The sequence below is a fragment of the Opisthorchis viverrini genome (genome assembly GCF_000715545.1).
Source record: "Opisthorchis viverrini unplaced genomic scaffold opera_v5_73, whole genome shotgun sequence".
Classification (NCBI taxonomy): Eukaryota; Metazoa; Platyhelminthes; class Trematoda; order Opisthorchiida; family Opisthorchiidae; genus Opisthorchis; species Opisthorchis viverrini.
The window spans coordinates 1,338,764-1,361,125 of record NW_008751729.1 but is presented as its reverse complement, the minus strand read 5'-3'; the positions used below and the strand labels follow the sequence as shown (position 1 = coordinate 1,361,125).

The window sequence follows — 22,362 nt, the reverse complement described above, 5'->3', positions numbered from 1 at the left end:
TGACATGTAATAAAAGTTACACAGAACTGCAGCTCCTAAATTACTTAACTTTATATTCATCGGTTAGACGCAGACACCAGAATTCGAAAAGTCAACCCCTGAGTTGACTCCTGAAAGCTCGTCTCAAATTTCCGAAATAATGGACCGGGCACATCAAACAAAGAAATCTTTATCAACATCATAAATCCGGAAACCCAAAACTGCCTCTGCGCTGCACGTTATGAGAAAGAGAGTCAGAGTTTGAGCGAATAGGAAGCACCCCGTCAAGCATCAGGCTCCATCGATTTGTTCATGCATACATGTCTAAAGCTAAACTTCCAACCGCAATGATTTTGTACAAAAGGCTTGGTTGTCTCAGATTCCGGCACTTACCTTACAAGCCCTAAACATGATGAAACCAATAGTGAGCTCTCCTTGATTTCTGGGTGATTGCTTTTCACCATATTAAATAAATCAAACCTCACTCAATACCTCTTCAAAGGTATCTGGAAATATTGCACGCTTTATGATATGGTGCTGAATTCAAGGGACTCATCGAGCTCCCATTTCCAAAACCTTGAAATCCCGTGTGAGCTTCCAGATCACATTGCTTCAACTAAATTATCCGAGAAGACTCATCCTCTTCTAGCTAATCTGGATGCAAAACATGAATGCATTAGCCATGTTACCAAACACCCCATGCACTGATAAACAAAAAATAACCTGTGGTATATTTTTTAGTAAAAATTTGTGAGAACTCTTGTGTTACATCGTTGGAGATCAATTCGCCTTCATCTTCGTCTTTCCATGCTCAAGCACGTGGTCGCGGTTTAGAGAGGGAGGAAAGTAACAAGATAATCTCACTTTTCTAAACAAACTATGGACAAGCAGTGACTGAACCAGGCCAGAGAATCGATCCACTTCCATATGGTTTGGTCGATGAGCATCAGTTTCATTAACGCTGTTCCGCCGAGATTGCGACGGGTGATTTGCCTTCGCATTTTCCTGCACTGGCCTACCCCTATGGTGATTGGTTAGTTGTGACTATGAAGGTAGGGGTGAGAAATGTTCAGGCTGAACGAAGGCTGAGATTCAAGAGACGCGTCGGAAACACTGTCTCACGTCGCCTGTCTCTCGCTCTCCCCCCTTCTGGTAGCAGTCAGAGTACACACACAGACGCGCATTTGCACACGCACGCACACGCGTGCACACGCGCTCACACTGACGCAGACGTACAAACGATGAAGTCGCGAGTTTGATGAAGCGACGAATCACACAGGCACGATGTATCGGCCTCGCAATAATTTACAGTTTCACACTGTGTTTTACGCCTTGCACGATCACGCTCGCGTACTAAACAGACAAATTGATATTTTGGAACGCGCATTCATGAACTACTACCAAACGACACAATAACTCTGTGCCTAATGATTCCAAGTTCATTAACTTCGCAACCACTTCATGCATTCACCCAGGATTTAACAGCAACTGCCGCAACTATTGCTACCATAACACAGCCAGTACTCAGCGATGGAAATAATGAAACTAAATGTTCGGTGTTCGGAAGTGTCAGTCAAACATCAGGAGGAATTCGTACTAGTTGTATGGAATCTAATCCTTTATCATTACTGAAATCAGCTTGCTCATTCGCACCGGATAATACCACGCTTTCCGCGTGGAATTCTGTGTTATCGTACTGTCCAGATGACCATCAACGAAAGAACACCGGCCGTAATGTTGGTGGCACTTCAAAGCGATCCAACGGCAGTCGCACAAGGAACAAGGGAAAATGTTCCGACCCGCGAAACAGGGCAAAGTTCCTGATGGAAAATCAATGGGACCCTATTGCCGCTCCGATTACTGAGCCAATGACACATGCTACCGAAAACTCTGTACTCAATGCCGAACAGGCGGTATTTCACCCATCCCTGGTAACTGATTACCTCCGCACAGCACTTCTGACAGTGTCGACCACTGAGAACAAAGGAGCTCCTGGTGACGTGTTTTCGGCGAATTCTCCTTGCTCAATGATGTACCCGAACGAAACGTATCATGAATCATTCAGCTCCCAGTATCAAAAACATCCACTAGACGATGAGTATGAGCGGACTCCGCAACCTCCACCACTGCAACCAATAAACCCTTTCCCAAACTCCTTCACACATGCCCACGAGTTTTCTGAAAAACCGCAATCTCCGTCAGATTTGAAGTCGGTGATACCAAGCAGTATGTATCCCTTCAACACCTTACAGTGGTCAGAGGAACAGCCCTCTCATCATTTGCCTGGGTTATCCAACGGAGACTATGACAAAGACGTGGACCACAAAGTTGAAGATAGTTGCAAAATGCTTCGTACAAACCACGTTGTTGCTCCTTTTTGTTCTGCTCAGTTTGAAGATTCACGTCAACCAATAATTGTCGACTCGGATCATATTCACCCAAATGCCAATGCTGGGACAATTCTGCCCTTTGATCGTACAGTCGACATCTTGAGGAGTTTTCCACGCAACTCTTCTACTGATGGTGGTAGTACTGATAATGATGGCATCAGAACGAGTGCATTTCATTTTCCCAGACCAACAAGCAAATCAGTTGGGATTGCTTCTCATTATACTTCACAGTTCGACTATCCAAGAGAAGACCCTACAACGACACGAATGAATAGTGGAGCAGATCAACTGCCCGAGACTTTCTATGGTGTTCCTGGTGCTCATAGCGTATTCAGTTCTGTGATCAACCTATCCGGTCTGTCTGCTGAGCATTTTGAGAACAAAGTTGACATAGTACACTCAACGGAAACCTTACGTCTACCTATAATCGGACAATCCGTACATCTCAATGACAGTCCTTCTACCTTCCACGCAGTTGATTACGAATTCCCCAGACAAGCTGAGGTTAAAATGTCAGAAATGTATTCGAAACAAACGGACCAAGAGCAATATTCCGTGATAAATGGGCCTCTTTCGCCTCACTCTGCTGTGCCTACAGATAGGTCGCTGAGATCAAGACAGCACGGCCCTAATGAAGAAACCGGCTGTCCCGAACGCTTAGGGGTTGGCGTGATTTGTCAGAATCTACCAGTACTCCAGGTCGCACAAGATACACCCTGGAATCATCCTTATTGTGAAGAGCCGGATAAATCCGAATGTAAATTCAACGACGATACCGGAGGGCATGTTTCAGACCAATGGAATACATCCTGTTTCAGTCCCCGGCCACTACCAGAGCGTGCCTTACTCCATTCCACTACCCAACCTCGGCCTGTTTCGTGTGCGCCTCTCGACAGGGAGAATGGACCAAAATTAAACAAGGTCATTCAATCGCAGAGCCCGGATTACTTCCCAAAATGTGTCATGAATTCCACTATATCAGCTTCTATCAAAGAAGCCGCACTGAAATTCCAGACGAAGGATTCAGAAACAAACTTGTCAACCCTGAATAAATCCCATGTACCAGACCTAGAACCTACTGAGTGCCACCTAAACTTCGAAGGTGGTGTCAATCAAGACAGCTTGGAAATTTCTCCACAAATTCGAAAAGCTGAGGTATCCGAGCAGCATACTGGGGTGGAGAGAAACAACGGATCTCCCGCGAAAGAATCCTACGAGATAAAATGTAGTGGAGATTCTGATATATCAAAGGTGAGTCCTCCTGGGGTTTTCCGGAATTTTCCACCTCATTGGCGACTTGATCGTCTACCAGTTGATTCAGTTTCCCATCCAAGTCACAATGGATTGTACTTCCAACCCCAATCTAATCAATCCATTCCACATATGTTGGGAGAGAAGCAAGAAGCGGATCCACGGATACAGCTAACAATTTCATCCGATGGAATCTGCTACTCTGCCAACCGATTCACTAATTCTCAGCAACCAAACATATCACTAATGCAATTCTTCCCTGATTCAGCGACCAGTTTCGCTTCATTGGGTGCAGAACACTCCAGTGGAGAGTTTCCCAGTAAGCTTTCCAATGGGATAAAGATGTACCACCACGCACACAATATGTTATCTCAGCCTCAAAGCCCGAGTGCGCTTCCCGATTCTTTTCGTGAGCTTGATTCTGGTTCGCCTAGTCTGTCCTATTTACAAGCCAACTCTGGCACCTCAGGGGATTACCCGTCAGCTGATGATTTGGAGATATTTGCCCGAATGTTTAAACAACGACGGATAAAGTTGGGCTACACACAGGCGGATGTGGGGCTTGCATTGGGTACCCTGTACGGGAATGTGTTCAGTCAGACTACAATCTGCCGTTTTGAAGCCTTGCAGTTATCGTTCAAAAACATGTGCAAGCTGAAGCCGCTGTTACAAAAATGGTTACAAGAGGCAGACTGCTCCACTGGAACAGCAAGCAACTTGGACAAAATTGCAGCACAGGGAAGGAAGCGTAAAAAACGTACCAGCATCGAGGTGAGTGTCAAAGGTGTACTTGAAACGCATTTTGCCAGGCAGCCAAAGCCCCTAGCCCAGGATATTGTTCAGCTAGCGAATAGTCTGGGATTAGAAAAGGAGGTGGTTCGGGTTTGGTTCTGCAACCGGCGCCAAAAGCAGAAACGACTGATTCCGTTGTCTGGAGGTGACATGGGTAGTCCGATTGGGGAAGAATCAATGCTGGATAGTTCGGATGATGAGATAGAAGTCGTGGATCGTAAACCGCAGAAATTATTGAATGGTGACGTAGAAAATGAAAATCAGATGTTACCTGCAATATCTACTAACAGTCTGACGACAGAAGCAAACAACTGTTCGTTGGGTGAAACGACTGCACTGGAAAACGTGAACTCTTCATCTGCACTCGAAATTGCCTTTTCTGCCTCTGAAGGTCCAAGAGCCAAACGCAGCAGCTCCAACAAGCGATCTAGACGTCGATCACACAATATATCCTTGGAGGATATTCAAAATCACAGCCTCGCCAGATCTAGCACAACCAGCCTTCACAGTCCCTGTCTAAGTCATGATGTGAAGAATTACTCACCTTATGGAGCCAATATCCTCCCGCCGTTATACTCAACTTTTGGTCTATCTGGCAATCATTTGATCGGACAGGAGCCCCAGACGATATACTCCCATTTCAACACCAGCCCAGCAGCAGCACAAATCTCTCCATCAGAAGGACTGCTGCACCCATATCCGGGCAGTTCTAACGAGCGTTCTTCCTTTGGTTGTGACAATATAGTTGACGATGGTTCGGCCACAGCTAGTTTACTGGGACTGCGGATAAAATCGCTATATGCTAGCAGTTCATCCGTTCCATTTAACCCAACACAAGATCACATTCCAAATGAATTTACGGAAAATCCACCTGGGGCTTTTGTGCTTCCAAAACTCAACTTGGGATATTTGCCTCAACCTCCTCCACCACAGGTTCCACCCGCGAACTTGCCGAACATATCCCCAGGTTTGTCGGTTCTAAATTTCAGTGGATACAACCATCCAGAAATGTTTCGCTATGAGCCCCTCTGTCAGGAACAACAACCAGATATTTCTGCCTATTCTGTCGTCAGTGCCATTGGAAATTTCGGATCAGACCCGTACGCAACCACTTCACTCTCCAGCGGACCACTTAGCACAGGTGCCTTTTATTATCCCGTTGGAAACTAACATTTCCGCTACACTGCCCTCTGTTCTGACTTTGTGTGCAGCTTTTGCTCTGACTGATTCAGTCATTGTTGGACCACTCTGTGACCACCAAGAAAACGTCTTACTGCGTAGTATAACAGTGGAATTTCGTCTTTCGAGTTAAAGAATCTCATGTTTGATAAACAGCAAACATTTCTTCTTGTGCACATCTACCGTCCCAACAGCGTGATATCGGTAAGATTGACCTAAATATTCCCAGTTATTTTTCGTACGATAACTTTCAGACAGTTCGTGTACATTAATGTTTTTGTGTCCTTGCCAGCCAATGAGTTGTTGGTGTGCGTTTGTGGCTCTGGTTATGGTAACGGATCCATCTCCGCTACAGAGGTTGAGAAACTCCTGATCGGTTGCTTCATTCCAAGTTGTGCTTTGGTTTGCTTTTTTAACACCCAGAATGACTCCAGTACACTCCGTATAATCAGACTCATACTTACATGTTTATCATCCTACCTGGTCTGTAGATTGCACAATGTATATAATAATTTTCTAACTTTTTCAATTGCAGCTGAAAGTTCTCTGATTCAGAAATTTGATTTCTCTGTTGCCGGACAGCTTCTAGGTTGGTGGATGGTGAGGTCTCATAATTGAATGCACATGTTTTACTTATTAATTAAGAACATCAAGCTTGAAAGTCAGGAACAGACAAGCTAGAAACACTTCCACACAAAATTCCACTTCTAAATAGGGAGCAAACCCCGTCGTATCGTGAATGTAGAAATAACAGAGAGAAAGGGACATTTCAGACGTCATTTTTGCTGAATGAAGCTGCGAAATAAGCTAATTGGGTGTGCTGAATTTGGGATATTGCCTTACCTACCACCAAGTCAACAAAATAAAACAAAGCTTCCAAGCGTTCATCCTATGGTATAAGTTACAAATTACCTGAATCACGCCCCAATAAGTGTATCAATGACTTAATGGTTAGTCAAATTTTTGGCCTCAAGTCCCACCGCTGTCCGTGAGTAGTGACTTCTGTTCTGGGGCTCTCCCTCTCTGGAGGTAGTTGTGACGAAAAGTTTTACGATGTATGCTGACCTAAGTCAGGAATCGCAACGGCACTGGATGAATGAGCGTTGTGATGGTATTGGCATTGCAAGGCCCATAAATGCACGCAGAATGACATTCTTAAAACATTTACGTTTCTGACTTCATATTAGAAATAGGGATTCTGAAAGTATACACCTTAAAGGAAATCCAGTTCATGCACGTTTCCAATGAATTGTCATTATCAGTAAGAGATTGGTGAAAATATGTAAGATGCGTCAAATAAAAGCTAGGAACAAAAATAAGCAGTCTATTATTAGGATGTCGGGTTAGTGTCATAAGTGTAGGTTATTTTGGATTGGGATTGCCCTGCAAACGTGTGAATTGGATGGCTTGCACAACTGAGATTTGATCAACGGGAGTCATCTACCTGATCCAGAAAAATGATGTAAGTGGCCTTTTTGGTTCACTTCATGGCATACATAGAACGTGCTTCTAGGAAAGGCAATCTCCTGCATCTTGTGTACCTGCTTCCAGTTAAGAAATCCTGGTACTTTTCAGAAGATATATTGACAAAATTGTTGCGATGGCCCGACAGAAATTTCTAAGTGCACAGTTGGCAAGTCTGCCAAGTAGTTTAATTTGGTCGAATAGGTTTCGTCAACATCCGGACCGAAATTATCAATGGGTTGTCGGAAACGGCATTGACAATGTGATCTCGAAGGATGATGAAAAGTTATCAAATGAGTCAAATTGAAGAACTCTGGACCCGTTGACCACTGATCGTCTCAGAGAGGTTTGGTGAGTATTGGTAGACTTTAGTTAGCACCGGATACCTACCAAACCTCTCCAAAAGGAGAGCCGTTTACTGGTGACGTTCTTCTGGGAGGTACTGCTACTGCCGAACTGTAGTAGCTTTTCTCCAGACTAGACGAGAGCGTTCAGGTTGCCACAAGTACATCAATTATGTACAGATCGTTCCTGGCTCTTGGTCTAACCGTGGTGCACTCAATCACAGCCCCCCCCCTAATAATAGCCACTTGAAAGAAGGAATTCAGGTCCCTTGTAGTGTAGCTACGTGCCGTGGCCATTGATTTTTTATCCCAGTGCACAAACATGCTGGAAACTAGCCGACTGGTTGGAGAGCTCTCGGATTTAAATATGTTACAGGAACCGACTTTGTTTTTACCTTAACCATTGTGCAACACAAAGCGGGCTTCGATAAAGCAAAGTATATTTGTCACATTCTGTGGGTAAAATTGATTGGATTATATCGTACATTTTTGAGATAACGGAGTGAAAGCACACTGTCCTGCTTTTAACAGTTTTCCATCCGAATATGGACTTCAGTGCTATTGGAAATTGTTTATATGGTGACTTTAACATGGTTTCCACATGTTAACTTGGCCTAACCTACGAAATGAGGTATTTTAGTGATCCTCAAGAGTGTATGCTGATATAACTGTTTTCCTGGGGAGAGGTCACAATTCAGGCACTAGACTATGTTCCCGGCAGAACGAATTTTAGCAAGTTCGAAAATGTTTGTCGTAGAACGTGTCATTCAGGGAGGCAATTCCAAGGGATTTTACTTCTAAAGATGGAGGCTTGTCTGATTAATTCATCCATTCAAATACACCCATAGGACGAGAGAGAAGATGAGAACTACTAGAGCAACTTGTCTGTTATTCACCTAACCCCATATCCTGACGCCATTTGTTTCATTCTCTGAACGTATTATCCTGTCAAATGGCCGAAACACTTTACGCAGTGCTCGTGAGCCCCAGTAAGGATGAGACCACGTCCCACCACTTTACTCACTGCGAACAGTTAAGACTTCATAGATTGCTTTCAAAGTTACTATCAAAAGACAAAATTCGTACACATCTCGTGTATTTGTTCGGTAATTTGCTCAAGTTTGGACGCGAAGACACCACCTCACAAGAGGTATGTTGCCACAAGCGCTTTTGTTGTTGCTAACGCCGCTGTGATTTATTGGGTATTCAAACTGTTCTCGCTACCGCCACCATGTGTGAATGATACGTGGCCTCGCGGTGTGTGTTCATCCTCGAGTGAGCACGAAAAACATTGACTGTCCACGTGCTTACTCGCAACGAATAAGGCCATGTGAGCTCGCTGTCAATGTATTTAACTATCACAATCACAATGATTGATCTTCATTTGCGTGAAGTTTTGTCCGGTTTTAAAAGAAAACGTTCTCTTCGGGTCGCTGACTTGTAGAGGAAAACCTAATGCAATAATTTTAGACATCGTAAGCTTTTATCGCCACAACAAAAGCTAGGCTTTCTCAGAGGAACCAAGTTAATATCCTGGTGCTTACGTATTTTCTTCAACGGGGTTCTTGGTGTCATTGTGTAGTAAAACCCAATGTTTGTTCGGATAAAGAATTTCTGTTTTAACGCTCAAAATTAATTCGTAATGTACGGTGCTACCAATGAAAACAGTTCGGCGAACCAGAGAACAACCGAATGGCAAGGTAATGTACTGTACGAAGAAGGGTGCCTGTTCACTTGAAATTGTCCTGAGATGTCAGAAACGGTAGGTAGATAAGGGGTGGTTGACATGATGCCTCACTACAATTCCAGAATTTATTTGAATCGCTGGATCGCGTCATTGATATTGGTCAGGCTATCTAGTGCCAAACTCCCAGATTTTATGTAAAACAATGTTTGATTTCCATATCTCTACTGCTGAAAACTTGCCGGATCGGGAAGATTGTACCGTACACGAAGGTGATCCTTGTGGAGAGTAAAGTCACAAGTTAATCTCTTTTTGGGGGCTGTTGGTTTTTTAGCAAGCATGAGTTGCACAAAATGTTGTTTCTTATCAGGTCCTTGGTTTTGGTTTCCAACAGCTGGGATTTCCGACAAAAAATCTTCAGCAAAGTGGGAGCTGAAAAAAAACTAGAGGTTTTTTCATAAAGGAAACTACTCAAAAGTTGTTGAAAACTCTTCGTCAGCCCACAATCGGTTTCGCCCTTCATGGGGCTCATCAGGTAGGTGCAGTCCCTGTGTGCAGCACTTTCAGTTGCAGAATAGCATAAACGAGAGATTCAGTTGAGTCTCTCGTGAAAACCAAATTGATTTGCAAATGAGTGTGTTTCTCGAAAACTAGAGGCTCTTTGTATCCTACGGTACACGCCTTAGGTTAAACCGCAAGTTATGCAGTGCTCAAACTGCAGAGACCTTTAGGGATCGAGGAGAGGTTTGTAGCCTGGGATTTCCTTTGCAACGGGTTTCTGTATACTGAGATATCATCCGGTGTCCCAATCCCCTAGGCCTGTCTGTTGATTAACGTCAGCAACACTTTACGGTCGTTTGGTTAATTGCAGGGGTTACTAGAACACTTGGCCGGCACGAGCCGACCCTGTTTGCCAGGCATTGTCAAGGCAATCAGGATAATCAAACTGAAACAGGTCTTAGAATTCTGCCATAATATGATTAGATGGATACCGCCTAAATGAATCAACACTATTTTACATTTTTAAACGACAATCGCCATCACTCCCGTGTATCGCATTTCATTCATATTTATAACTACAGTTGTCACCTGAGAACGGACGGGCAATCCCCCTCATAAATGCTCTTAACAGTTGCCAGGTGTAGAAAAGAGCAGGGCGAAAAATAAGACCATAGACCTGATAAATCGGCGTGTGATCGCATCAATATTTGTGGTCTACAGATCGCAATGATTTCCGATTTTGCGTATATTCTTACATGTCTTGACCAGATCGGACGTTCATCCTGTTTTGGATTAATAACACCAAACTTGCAACTGCGTTCTCCAGGGTACACCTTAGACGAAAAATACATTTCACAACACAGTTAAACTGGACGTGAACTTAAACACATGTAAGCTAACTGTTTTTGAATTCGTATCATGAAGATGATCTCAAAGAAGGATAAAGGTGAACCGCTAAATCGTGTCGTAAGCTCACAGCCTGCTGTTCGATGTAATTCACCTACAGTAGCAAATAAAGGTATGTGGTAATCAGTTCACATATGCTGAGTCTTACAACTGCAGGTGTGTACAGAGACATTTTTAAACAACTGGAAATTGTTGGTCTAAATTGACTCTACTTAGCTGGCGATAGTCAACGCGCAGAAAACTGAGAAGGAAGTGCCCTCAGGCTGTCCATAGTCGGTAAATCGAAAGCCACGTTTGAATCTCATGAGGCAGCCTCTCACTGCAGGTGGTCCCTGCTATTGGGAACGATTAGGCATGGCCTCGTTTACTCGTTAGACAAATTCAGTCGCATCGGTCGATTCTCCTGACCAGCTAGGTCTACGCTGTTTATGTTAGCTTGGCAAACGGAGTCACTGTCATATAGTTTGTTCACCATTAAGTTGTGTTAACAAGCTGAACCCACTCGTTCACCATCTCTAGACATTAAATCCCAAGTCAAATTCAACAATTGAAGCGGTATGTGAAAAAGCCACTAACAGTTGCTGGAAGTTTGTGCTCAGTTTGGAGGGCATCAGAACCACTGGACAAATAGGACAGAAGGGAATCTATAGATCGTACATTAATAAGGTTCATCACAAAACATCAAGATGTTTGGCGTATGGCTGCATAGAAAATGAATTTGATACGTGTCTGTTGAAAGCCAGTGACGGTCATCGCAATCGACATCCTCTCACTTTAAAACGAGATGGGTAAACTGTATTTCACGCCATCCATCCGTAGTTCATGGCAGTTGTCCCTACATTTAGTTTTTTTTGTTTTGCTGCGGGAAGAGTTTGATTATGGACGGCTTCGGATTTGACCCTTAACCCTGGGACGCCCGTACATGACAACAGTCGCCGTTTGACTCATACAGAAGAACAATCCTCTCACATATGCCTGATCAGATAAGAAACCAAAATGTTTCGATCGCTCTTCAGGTTGTAAGCCGTGTGATGCTCTCACGTATCCGTGGGAAAACACTCAAGTCGACCTTTATGCAGGATGCCTCTTCAGTGCTTAGAAAAGTCCCGGTACGCAACAAAGGCAAAAAGCAAAGAACGGAAGCATGATGCACACAACGAAAGGCAAATAGAACGGATGTAACAATTCCCTCAACAGTTATTATTGAGGTGGAAGATGTAGAGAAATTCAAATATTCATTGTTGTGGGAATGAACAGTCATCACTGCTAACATTATTCGGTGTCACATGCTTATCAAGTGATATTTCGTTGCAGCTAGGAAATTCTTTGCACAGTGACCAACTGATAGACTGGTGTCTCAGCGCCAGTCAAAGTTCACTTGATCGTTAACCACAGTTCTGTGTTCACCGCAGACTTCTGGGATGATCCTAACTTTGCTTCGCATAGAAACACAATAGTGTAAGCCATGTAGGGGGAAACTAATATCCGGGCAATGAGATTTAGTTTGCCCAGGTTCGTTGCTGCAGCCGAATAGTGTTCCTTAATTTGCACGTGCTGTCCGCCCTGTTGTAAACGGGGGAAACATGTCAGTCGCGCTTCTGGTCATTCAAAACCGCGATAAACAAGGATGGGCTACAGGCAGGGAAAAACTGACTTCTGCTCACAAAACAGTGTGCATTTATTGAGTACTTTCTTCCCAGCGAGGCTTCATCAGACGGATACTTCTGTTACAGATCAACTTTGACAACTGAAATGAGTGCATAATGCTTGCCGCACGTGTTTGTCGACCATCGAGGCTAACCACCGAAAGCGTCTATATCAGTTCTCCCGTTTTTGTCATATTCTCTTTGTCTGCTCAGTAACATACGGGCGAAAACTACCTTAGCAACATACCAACTGGGGTGCAAGAACATATCACACGATGCCCAGTGTTTATGTAGACGCAAGTAAAGAACTGGGTTAGCTGGAAACTACTGCCTGATTCTTAGGCCTCGCACACTGTCTAACATCTATCCGTAATTAACTTATTTGAAAATTCCAAGGCAACTCCATCCAAACTTGCTAACGTTCTGTAATATTGCAGACGGTTCAAGTGGACAAACTAGGACCTACTACTGAATTTCTTGTTTTTTTTGGATTAGTCTTTCACACCGTTACAGGCATTCATTTGTTATTCATGCTCAGTCTAACAGACCTACATATAATCACGGTCCATAAAAGCTGAGAACCTGATGAACGAATAGCATTGACTACAACGTTCACAGTGATCATTTAGTTTTGTCATTCCACTGAAGCATGTCAAGGTTTCTCGGTAGTCTTCTACTCATACGCGTTTACTGAATGCTGTCCCCTGGCTCCCTTGGCTGGGGCTCATCAGTTAAGAGTAGTGTCTGAGTTTCCACCAACCATGTTTCCTGCTTTAACACCAGTTTGTAGCCAGTTGACCTATGGACTTGTGTGCAACTCAATTCAGTTTCAAAAGAAGGCTGGACTGAGCATCAGCTGGGAACCCCGTCTATGGTAATGTTATAACAATACTCGGTCGATGAAAATAGCCCGACAAACTGGATATCGTTTTATAGGAAGTACGGGGAGCACTTGCACAGTATAGTCAATTGCTGAATTTTGGATAGATGCTTATCGTAACAAATGTGAAATTTGACTTTCCAGAAGGAAAACAGCTAGTGAAAACTCTGGATCTACGTCTGCCTAATGAACTCCAAGGAGTACGAAGTCGGCAGCGGGCTATCTAAGGGACTTCAGTAACCTTATGTAAGTATCGCTGAGTCAAGAAGTGCTCCGATATCTCGACTATTGCTCCATCTTAACCCCCGTTGAGCATCACACTCAGTTGAAGTTTGCTATACAAAAGAGCATCAGTATATCTTTGTAATGTACTACTCATAAGGTTGCTGAAAATCCATCGACAGCCCACGAAAGAACCAAATTAGTTTAGAAATGAATGTATATTCGCCAGCATCAGTAGATATTCAACTGACTGCCAGTTAGCACCAACCTAACTCTCCCAGTGTTCTTCAGAGGCACAAGCTAGGTCAACGCGAGCCTTTAACTGACGTCGTTAGAAGTCAGTTAGAAGACGATCTGCAACCCCTCGAGTTTTATGACGATATTTTGGCACGCCTCTGACTGAGTGATTTTAGGTTCCTACACGATGGATGTTATACTATTTGTCCCCAGTCTCAGTCCCTCAGAAGCTTCATCCGCCCTCTTAACAAGAGCAGCGTGGGGAATTCGAAATCGATTGTTACAGCTCTGGAAAAAGATTATGTATGGATGTGAGATGTCGAGTTTTTCGTGCCAATTCTTGTATCGAATTGTTCCCATTACACAATAACCCACGTTGTATCTGTTGCTTTATACTGAACCAATCACCTAGATTTTCAAATAGTCTCAGCGTTTGGATAGTCGAGCCCCAATATTCGTTGGCACAGTGTTCTCATCGTGTTTTTATGGTTCAGTTACCCGGGGGCGAAATTTTCAACGAGGGTGAGATGAAGCTTACCTCCCATACACGACTTTACCTGTACTGGTGACGTATCACCTGATTCATCGCTTTGGCTGCCTTACTCCGAGACACATTTGAGAGAATAGATTCAATGATCATGAGAGGTACAGCCGTCATTTCCATATATAAGCTGGTCAATCCAGTAACACATTAAGGTTGACGGCAATTGGTTGTTAGTCTGTTCGCCGGGCTTGACAGTTGGATTGCAAACGTTTCACCACCACCCACTCAACCCTGCACTGACGATGTCACCTCGACTGGTGATGAAACACTTGCAATCCAACTGCCAAGCTCGGTGAACAGACCAACAACCAAGCAGCGCACTCGAGCTACTTACATTCCACAACATTGCTAGAAATGAACTTTCGCATATCAGTCACTTTCAAACATTTCTGAAAGATGACAGAATTGGTAGATAATCGGGGTTTATTTTAGTCACCACAGTACCTCCGCTAAAAGCGGGCACAAGTGAATAGATATCCCGGTAACGGGAAGGACACAAGAAATGTCGCAACTTCAGTTGTGAAATATAATCCACTTCTAATATGTCCCGCAGTATCGTGCACGACCGAGTATGACCGGGGACACTGAAGCGCGACGATAAACATCCTCAAAGAAGTATCTCGGGAGCATTAGCTCCCCTACACAGACCTGGTGCCTCTCTTCAGGAGGAAATGGCTTATACTTCCCTGAGAACCATTTTATGGGTATCCCACGGAATCTTTCACCCCAGTTTGTCATTTCATTAGAACCGGCAGAAGATATGTGCCATGACACCAACATTTTTAACTGTCTTCAGCCGCGGACGTAAAACATGCGAGTAATAGTTATAAAGACTAGAGACGAAGCTGAAGACATATCGATCGGTTAATTTCTGCAAGTCACCCGACCACTTCCAGGGTAGCCAAATCGTTTACTTCAAATGTCTTCCTATACACAGTCTGGACTGGCTTGATTTCGCTTATTTTCATTGTACAATAAAAGTTGAGAAGACTGGACCAGGTCAATCTAGTACCAAACAGATGTCTGGGTACTGACGGTGCATTAACGATGCATTTTGACCCGACGAACCTGACGAACCTTGAACAGCGTACTTTGGGACGTGTTCGGCCGCACGTTTCACTAGAGATCCAATTACACAGCCTAGGCTTAGGTTTGTGCAGAGCAAGTTCTTTGCTGACCAGTGTAGGACGTAACTGCGCTGCATTATAAACATGTCTTAAAGCGAAACTGAGGTCGTGTTTAATGTCGATGTCATAGTGATCTTCCTTGAATTGAAGGAACAAGCGTAGATCATTCTTACAGACTGAATGAACTGGAGTTATTCGTATTCCGTTTCTCTTGTGGATCTTAGTGTAGCGCAGGTATTTTTCTGAAACTTCCTTTTTCTAATTAATCAGTACCACGTAAATTCCTCGCTGTGTGTAATGCTATTCTTACCCGCCCAAGTTTATGAACCTGAGTTACTGCAATTACTGATCGCTCCACGTGTCCTGGTGGTAGTTAGAAAGTTGCGGGGGCCTGCTGATATACTTGCGAATAAGTATATACGAAAAAGGTAGGTAACCATTTTTATTCACTCACAAATGTAACACTGAGGTTGGAGTGGATGGAATTAGGGATCTTTAAGAGGGAGGGATAGTGCCCTTTGTCAATAACAACGAGTGTCATCAACAAATCGCCTACAAAATATAGCCTTCATTTACAGTAGAACTGTCTTGTCCAGTTATCGCCACGAACATATCCACTAAGGTGGGGTGTAAAGAACTGCTCACAGCAACGTAATCGATCTGTTTGTGTGCTTGTCTCAAGAATTCCAAGCTAAAATTTTTTATTCACATTCTACTGAAATTGCTAGGGGGCACTAGATTCACACTGTCAGAAGACAGAATCACACCTTAATAAATAACGGATTAATACCAAGAGAAGATAACACCACGACGTTATTCAGGTTGTCTGTCAGTCCACAGGAATCCCTTGAAAAAGAGATTGTAAAACTCTGATTGCAGGGTACAACCAACGCGCAACGTAGTGGCACACCGAATTGTTGAAGAGCAAGACTGGTTTTAGAGGAACACCGTTTTTAACTATTTTAGGGACACAGTACATACGTGGAGTTATGGTTTCCAAACATCCTGCCTTTCGATGTTACCCTGATGTCTCATAAGTTACAGTTACACAGTGACTGTTAACCCTGCAAGTTGGTTAAGCTCCGGAGTATTATCGTGTTTTAACCTTCGAGCATAGGATAGAATAGAGTTGATCTTCTACAGGTGCTCGTCTCTGTTCATAATACCCTAATCTGACACTCTGATTGGTTGGGGGGAATGATAACACTTTCATTACACACAGTACCTTGATTGCTTCATGGTAGTCAGCTTTCGAACAACCTTCCTGTTGTTCTTAAAACGCCAGCTTCTCTCCAAAATAGTGTAGAACAGTGATTTTTATTTCCGTTTTATCAAATAGTTCTGAATCTGTGATTCTTTTCTATTTAAAGAGGTTTTGCCAGGAACCACAGGAAATCACCGATTTTCCCATCTGTATCCCGCTCTGTAGAACAGTTTTTGCATTAAATGAATTTGCTGAGGAACATGGGGTTGACTGAACTAATTAGCGAACTGATTCAATTTTATGACACATGTAAATGTTTTCGGGCAATCTGAGTCTTTAGCTCATCAGATTCGCACAGTTTCACATCACAATTTAGCCACCGTCACCTCAATACAATTGCCTGATTGGCCACCCACTTTTCTCTAACCATTTAAATGGGGCTGAGATGTACAAACCACATTTGCCCGTGGGCTGGAAAGTCATCGATTAGTTCCAAATGCTCGCAAGTAAGTGGACCAAGCAACTGAAGTGTTTTTAATAAGTGCATATGATGCATTTTTTTTCAACTTAAGTATTTATCAGTGTCCTATATGGAAAATCTAAAGCATCAAATTGCCTACCACCTTCCGAAATTTCCGAATTAGGTTCCATCCCGAGGCGCAAATAAGTAGTTGGATTTACACTACGACATATCGAAATGGATGACTGTCGCCTGATGGTGGTCAATGGACCGGAGCCAATAGACCGGTCAGCTGGCGTCCCCAAGGCCTGATGCCACATTCGAGTCCGCTAGTTTTCCGGTCGGTTGCGAGCACTCATTCTACCGGACCTTTCCTGTTGCCGCTGTCAGAATGTGTGGAAAAAAATTTAAACCGAGTCTCTCTTCTCTCGATTGTTGTGAAAAACACACGCACACAAATTTACGCTCATGGGTGTGTGGGTGTTTTGAAGATATATCTATGCGGCAAAGCGTTTGTTGACCGAGCTGTTGCAAACTCTGAAACGGCCAACTCGTTTTTGGCGCTTGCCGCAAGCAGGCACACACACCGTGTAACCGACAATACGTCAGTTCGAGCGTTAATTGAATTTATTCAAATTGGACTAGGTCCCGTTTTACTGTTGGGGGCTGAGACACACAAGTGTCAAGCGCACAGTCTATATGGAAATCTAAAGCATCAACTTGCCTACCACCTTCCGAAATTTCCGAATTAGGTTCCATCCCGAGGCGCAAATAAGTAGTTGGATTTACACTACGACATATCGAAATGGATGACTGTCGCCTGATGGTGGTCAATGGACCGGAGCCAATAGACCGGTCAGCTGGCGTCCCCAAGGCCTGATGCCACATTCGAGTCCGCTAGTTTTCCGGTCGGTTGCGAGCACTCATTCTACCGGACCTTTCCTGTTGCCGCTGTCAGAATGTGTGGAAAAAAATTTAAACCGAGTCTCTCTTCTCTCGATTGTTGTGAAAAACACACGCACACAAATTTACGCTCATGGGTGTGTGGGTGTTTTGAAGATATATCTATGCGGCAAAGCGTTTGTTGACCGAGCTGTTGCAAACTCTGAAACGGCCAACTCGTTTTTGGCGCTTGCCGCAAGCAGGCACACACACCGTGTAACCGACAATACGTCAGTTCGAGCGTTAATTGAATTTATTCAAATTGGACTAGGTCCCGTTTTACTGTTGGGGGCTGAGAAACACAAGTGTCAAGCGCACAGTGGACAGCGGTCGAGAGGGAGAGAGAGTGGTCGCTGGTGGCGTTTGTGACGGTGACTAATTTCCTCTCCAGTCATACGGATGTGTTAAGCATGTGGCGAACATTAACGGGTGTGGAAGTATAACTTAAAACCCAAACGGATAACCCCACAGGTTCAAATATCCCTCTAAACTTCGTGCCAAATTTCAAACCAGTAGGATCCCTTCGGTGTTGTTCAAATGCTGAAGTGCTACTGTAATGATAGAGGTCTTAGAAACATCTAACTGACAGTCGAATAACTTCCGAAGTAAGCACATCGGAAGATAATCTGTTGTAAGCAGCATTCTTGCACAAAGTGAAGAAATTTACAAGGAAACTGGTTGAGGCTTTGCGTGGTATACGCCGACGCGTAGGCTCTATGACTTCTTAGTTACAGATGCATCCCAACGGTGGTCTGGAGAGTCTCGGATGCTCCTATTTTTTTAGTATCCCAATGTTTTGGTCGGTTTCAGGTGGCTATGACTTTCCATGCCTCACTTATGAAGCAGCTTTAGCATACCACACTTCCGGAGAAGTTTGTAATCGATGTGGCAGATTACACTGCCCGGAACCACTAATCCAAGTAAAGTCCGGTCTTCTCCATTAGGTATAGTCCGGTAGAGAAACAAACTCACGTTCGACCAACTGTACGTGTGGTAATCCCCGCTCATGATGAACAGATACGCTTACTCTTATCCCAGACAAAACATGACCTACTTTACGGGGTTCTATTTGGTAGATAGTGTAGCAATCACATTTTAAAAGGTTGTTTAAGGGGAGATGTTGTCTCACGCTTTGGAGCACTGAGCTATGTTCAGACACGCATTTTATTGCTAAGTTAGACAGACGAATGTCAGCAGCTTTTTAAAAGTATAATGCACCTTTAACACCACAACCCGAGTTAAACCAAGAGCAAAAGCAAACACACCTGTATAAAACCAGTATTAGTGACTCGGCTTACTTAACTAGGACCTTATATGAACCAAATCCCGGACTAGGGGTAGATAAAGCGGGAAAATTCCTTACACAGTTAACGACTCACAAAAACACTTGTTCGTCCTAGTAATGAAGCGAATAACTTCTAAGTCGGAAGCAACTTCATATGAACTACATGTGATGGCAGTGTTCGCCTAAAAGAACATTCACAAGAGACAATTTCTCTCTTCAAGGGAACAAATCATTAGGAAAGTTATTTGCCTAAATTGAATTTCGAGAAAAACGGAAGTTTCCGTGACACCCAAGGACAGCTTCAAGTAGGTCAACAAATGCACGTCAAGTAGCGATCGACCATTTTCATGGGACTGGTTGCTTTTTACAATCCCGATAATACAGTCAATAAAAGTGTTTGGATGTATGCAATTATGACAAGCTTTAGGATCGGAAACACATTTCCTCGCTGCACACCGCACCCTCGGAGAAAAGTCACTATTGGAATGAACAAAAAGAGTCGAAATCTAGATGACAGGGTTTTTACCTCCCAATAAACACGGGAGGCTTTGCTTGCGCACGATTTTTAATTTCCTTCCAATGATAACTTCCAAAGACAAACGGTACAAAGTGTATTAGCTCTGTAGGCCGAGCTTATCTATCTGCAAGCAGCAGTATTACTTCATTTCACACGCTAAGGATCACAGTGTAGGACTCATACGTTTACAAGAATTTATCAACAACAAATGGAGCGGAAAGAGATCGAACTTCATTCGTTTGTGTATGCGCTGACCAGAGCACGCCACCAGGTATTGTGTCAAGCTCAAACGAATTGGGCTGGATATCATCCGCCCTAACATCAGCCTCCACGTGGGCAGTTGTCACACTTCAAAATCCTGTATAAGCTTTCACACAACAGATGAGCTGACCGATCCTCTATTATGTTTGTGTCAAGGAGGACAGATGGTGATCATCACTTAACCCGAAATTGCATCACACTTCTCGTCAGATCCCGACTGCTCCACTTGAGCACTGGGATCATCACATCATCCCCCCACCATCATTCACCCACTGGGAGTCACGCAGTGTCAACAAATTTTCCGTTGAATATATGACCGACTGGAGCAGGCGATCAACTCATTCAGACTGATGTCAGTATGTGTTTTCCATTCAAACCCCTTCCATATGGTCAGACCGTTTCCCAGGGTTGGTCCAATGATGAACGGTCATCAAACCATTGTGATTACGAGAACTTATCATGCCTTGTGGATCAAACGCCTTGTGGCTGTCAAATGAGAAGCGAGTGCATCTTCACTATGCCTTTGAAGCCCGCATGTGAGCTTAGTTCACGTTTGACAAGTTTAGACCCCACTCACCGTTTTGCGATTCCTTTGTCTATCAACCTGTTGACAAACTGCTGTCAACATCTACTAAACTGAAACAAGCATACCAAGTAAACCAGTTGCCACTCGATTTAGAGTGCTTCAGATAGGTGTCAAGAGACAAAATAATGGCTTTGAAATGCTTATAAAACCATTATTTCATGCACAGTCTGGGTTGTGCTGCATAAACTGCGAGTGGCCTATAGAGCAAAGACCAGCATTCATAGTTACCGTCAGTTCTGTGTTCTCCTTAGAGAGTGCAGACAGTATGGCGTCTGCGAATCATCTATAGATGTCACCCTAGTTTGGGCTACTACAACCGGCAATCCTGATTATTTATTCACAGGTGAAACCGTCTCGAGTGCCTCGTGAAACCTGCATGGTATACACAGTGAAGACGGCGCAATCAGGTGTGACACCTTAGTTGATAAACGTCCGACCCTATTTGGTATGCATCGGATGAAAATGGAGATGTGCAACCAACCAGATGTCTTATGTGGTCGGCAACAATGACGCAATGGCAGACCGTATCACGGATGGCCTGAATTCAACCATCAAGGCTAACATGGCAACTGCTGGAAATGGTAGGCATTCGATAGTGTTTTCGACAGGAAATGGTTGCTATGGCTATGCTTCGGGGACACACCGCCATGGTCCGTAAAGCTGTTATTTGGACAGTCTCAAGCGTTGCGGAAGCATACAAATGTAACGAGTAACTTAATGAGAGTGTTGAAGAACTAAGGCTAAATGGTACACCGGTGAAGCTGTTATCGTACTCCATTCCTCTATGGGATAGCCAGTGGTCAATATATATTCCAATGGTTTCGTGAACAATGCAAGCTGAATGATGACTCGGCAAAATTTGCAGTAAAAGCAGAAGTGCACATAAATCGCCTTTTGTCTAAGACAAACTTAGTGGATCGAAAATGACACAGTCTTAAAGTAGAACACAGCCTATATACACTTATGATGAATGATAATTCGTAACATATGCGGAAAACAGGCTTGTATCACAAGTTACTGAAAAATCTCAAACTAAATGTACAAAGTTTTTTTGGTTGATAAAAGCTCAGTAAGACATCGTAAACCAAGCTTCAGACTCCCAGTGGAGAGCATGCACTTGCCATCAGAACCCTGGTGAAATTTAGGGCGCACTTGAGAGAACTGCCAGGCAAGGAGACAAAAACTGCTGATTGATTATGCAAGAGAATAAAAATATTGGCACAACTGTGCCCTTTTAGCGAGTAATCACCACAGGTCTCATGTGGAACTTAACGCCGTGAGCATGATTTTCAGCTACGCTAGCTGGAGGGTACACTAGCTGATGAACTAGCTGTTGTAATTATTGGTGCAAACGTTTTGCTCATTTATACTTAAGCTCAAGCATGTAACTTCTGATTCCATCATCGGTTGTTCTTCCTCACTTGGTTAGGAGGGAAAGCGACGCCTTTCACCATATCGACGTGTTGTGTGAAATTAAATGACCCGTTCAAAGGTAGTGGATAGACCGAGTTCATACAACGTATACACTTGATAAGCGAGCCATATATTCTATCACAGGGAGACATATTCCTTCGTCATAAACCTCAAATCTTACAACCCACGCAGCATACTTCTTCTGTATCTGGGGCTTAGTAAAAGTTTCTAGTGACAGCCTTACGATTTGACATAGATTCTAGCGCGAAGTTCCGTCAGTTTGGTGTGTAAGCAGTCAATCGATCTAGGGTCCGACATTTGGCCGACATATGCCGAACTTTCTTATCTGCTCTTAGGGAGAATATTCGCAGAACGACACGGGAAATGAAATTCAAGTATGCATACATTTGCACAACAGCGAAAACAAGCAATCTTCCCTTCCCATTTATCCATTAAGAACATTGTACATTGTACACTGAATCAAAATAAGTCTAAAGAAGGTAATTTTTACAGTGGCATTCTCACAGTTTTTACGTGAACATCCGCTT

The 22,362-nt window shown here is 43.6% G+C and overlaps 2 protein-coding genes across 2 annotated transcripts in view; both read left to right on the top strand.

The window, feature by feature from the left end:
• Positions 1-1,583: 1,583 nt before the first annotated feature.
• On the top strand, positions 1,584-5,582 carry T265_04438 (hypothetical protein; the record flags this gene model as incomplete). Its single annotated transcript, XM_009169183.1, has 1 exon — positions 1,584-5,582. One exon carries the CDS (start codon positions 1,584-1,586, stop codon positions 5,580-5,582), a length of 3,999 nt encoding a protein of 1,332 aa, XP_009167447.1.
• A 150-nt stretch (positions 5,583-5,732) lies between these two features.
• Positions 5,733-22,362, top strand: part of T265_04437 (hypothetical protein) — a gene marked incomplete at both ends in the record, with an annotated part of 39,364 nt that continues 22,734 nt past the window's right edge. Inside the window, one exon of the mRNA XM_009169182.1 lies at positions 5,733-5,795. Within this exon, the coding sequence (XP_009167446.1) occupies positions 5,733-5,795 (63 nt within the window). The remainder of the gene's footprint in view (positions 5,796-22,362) is intronic.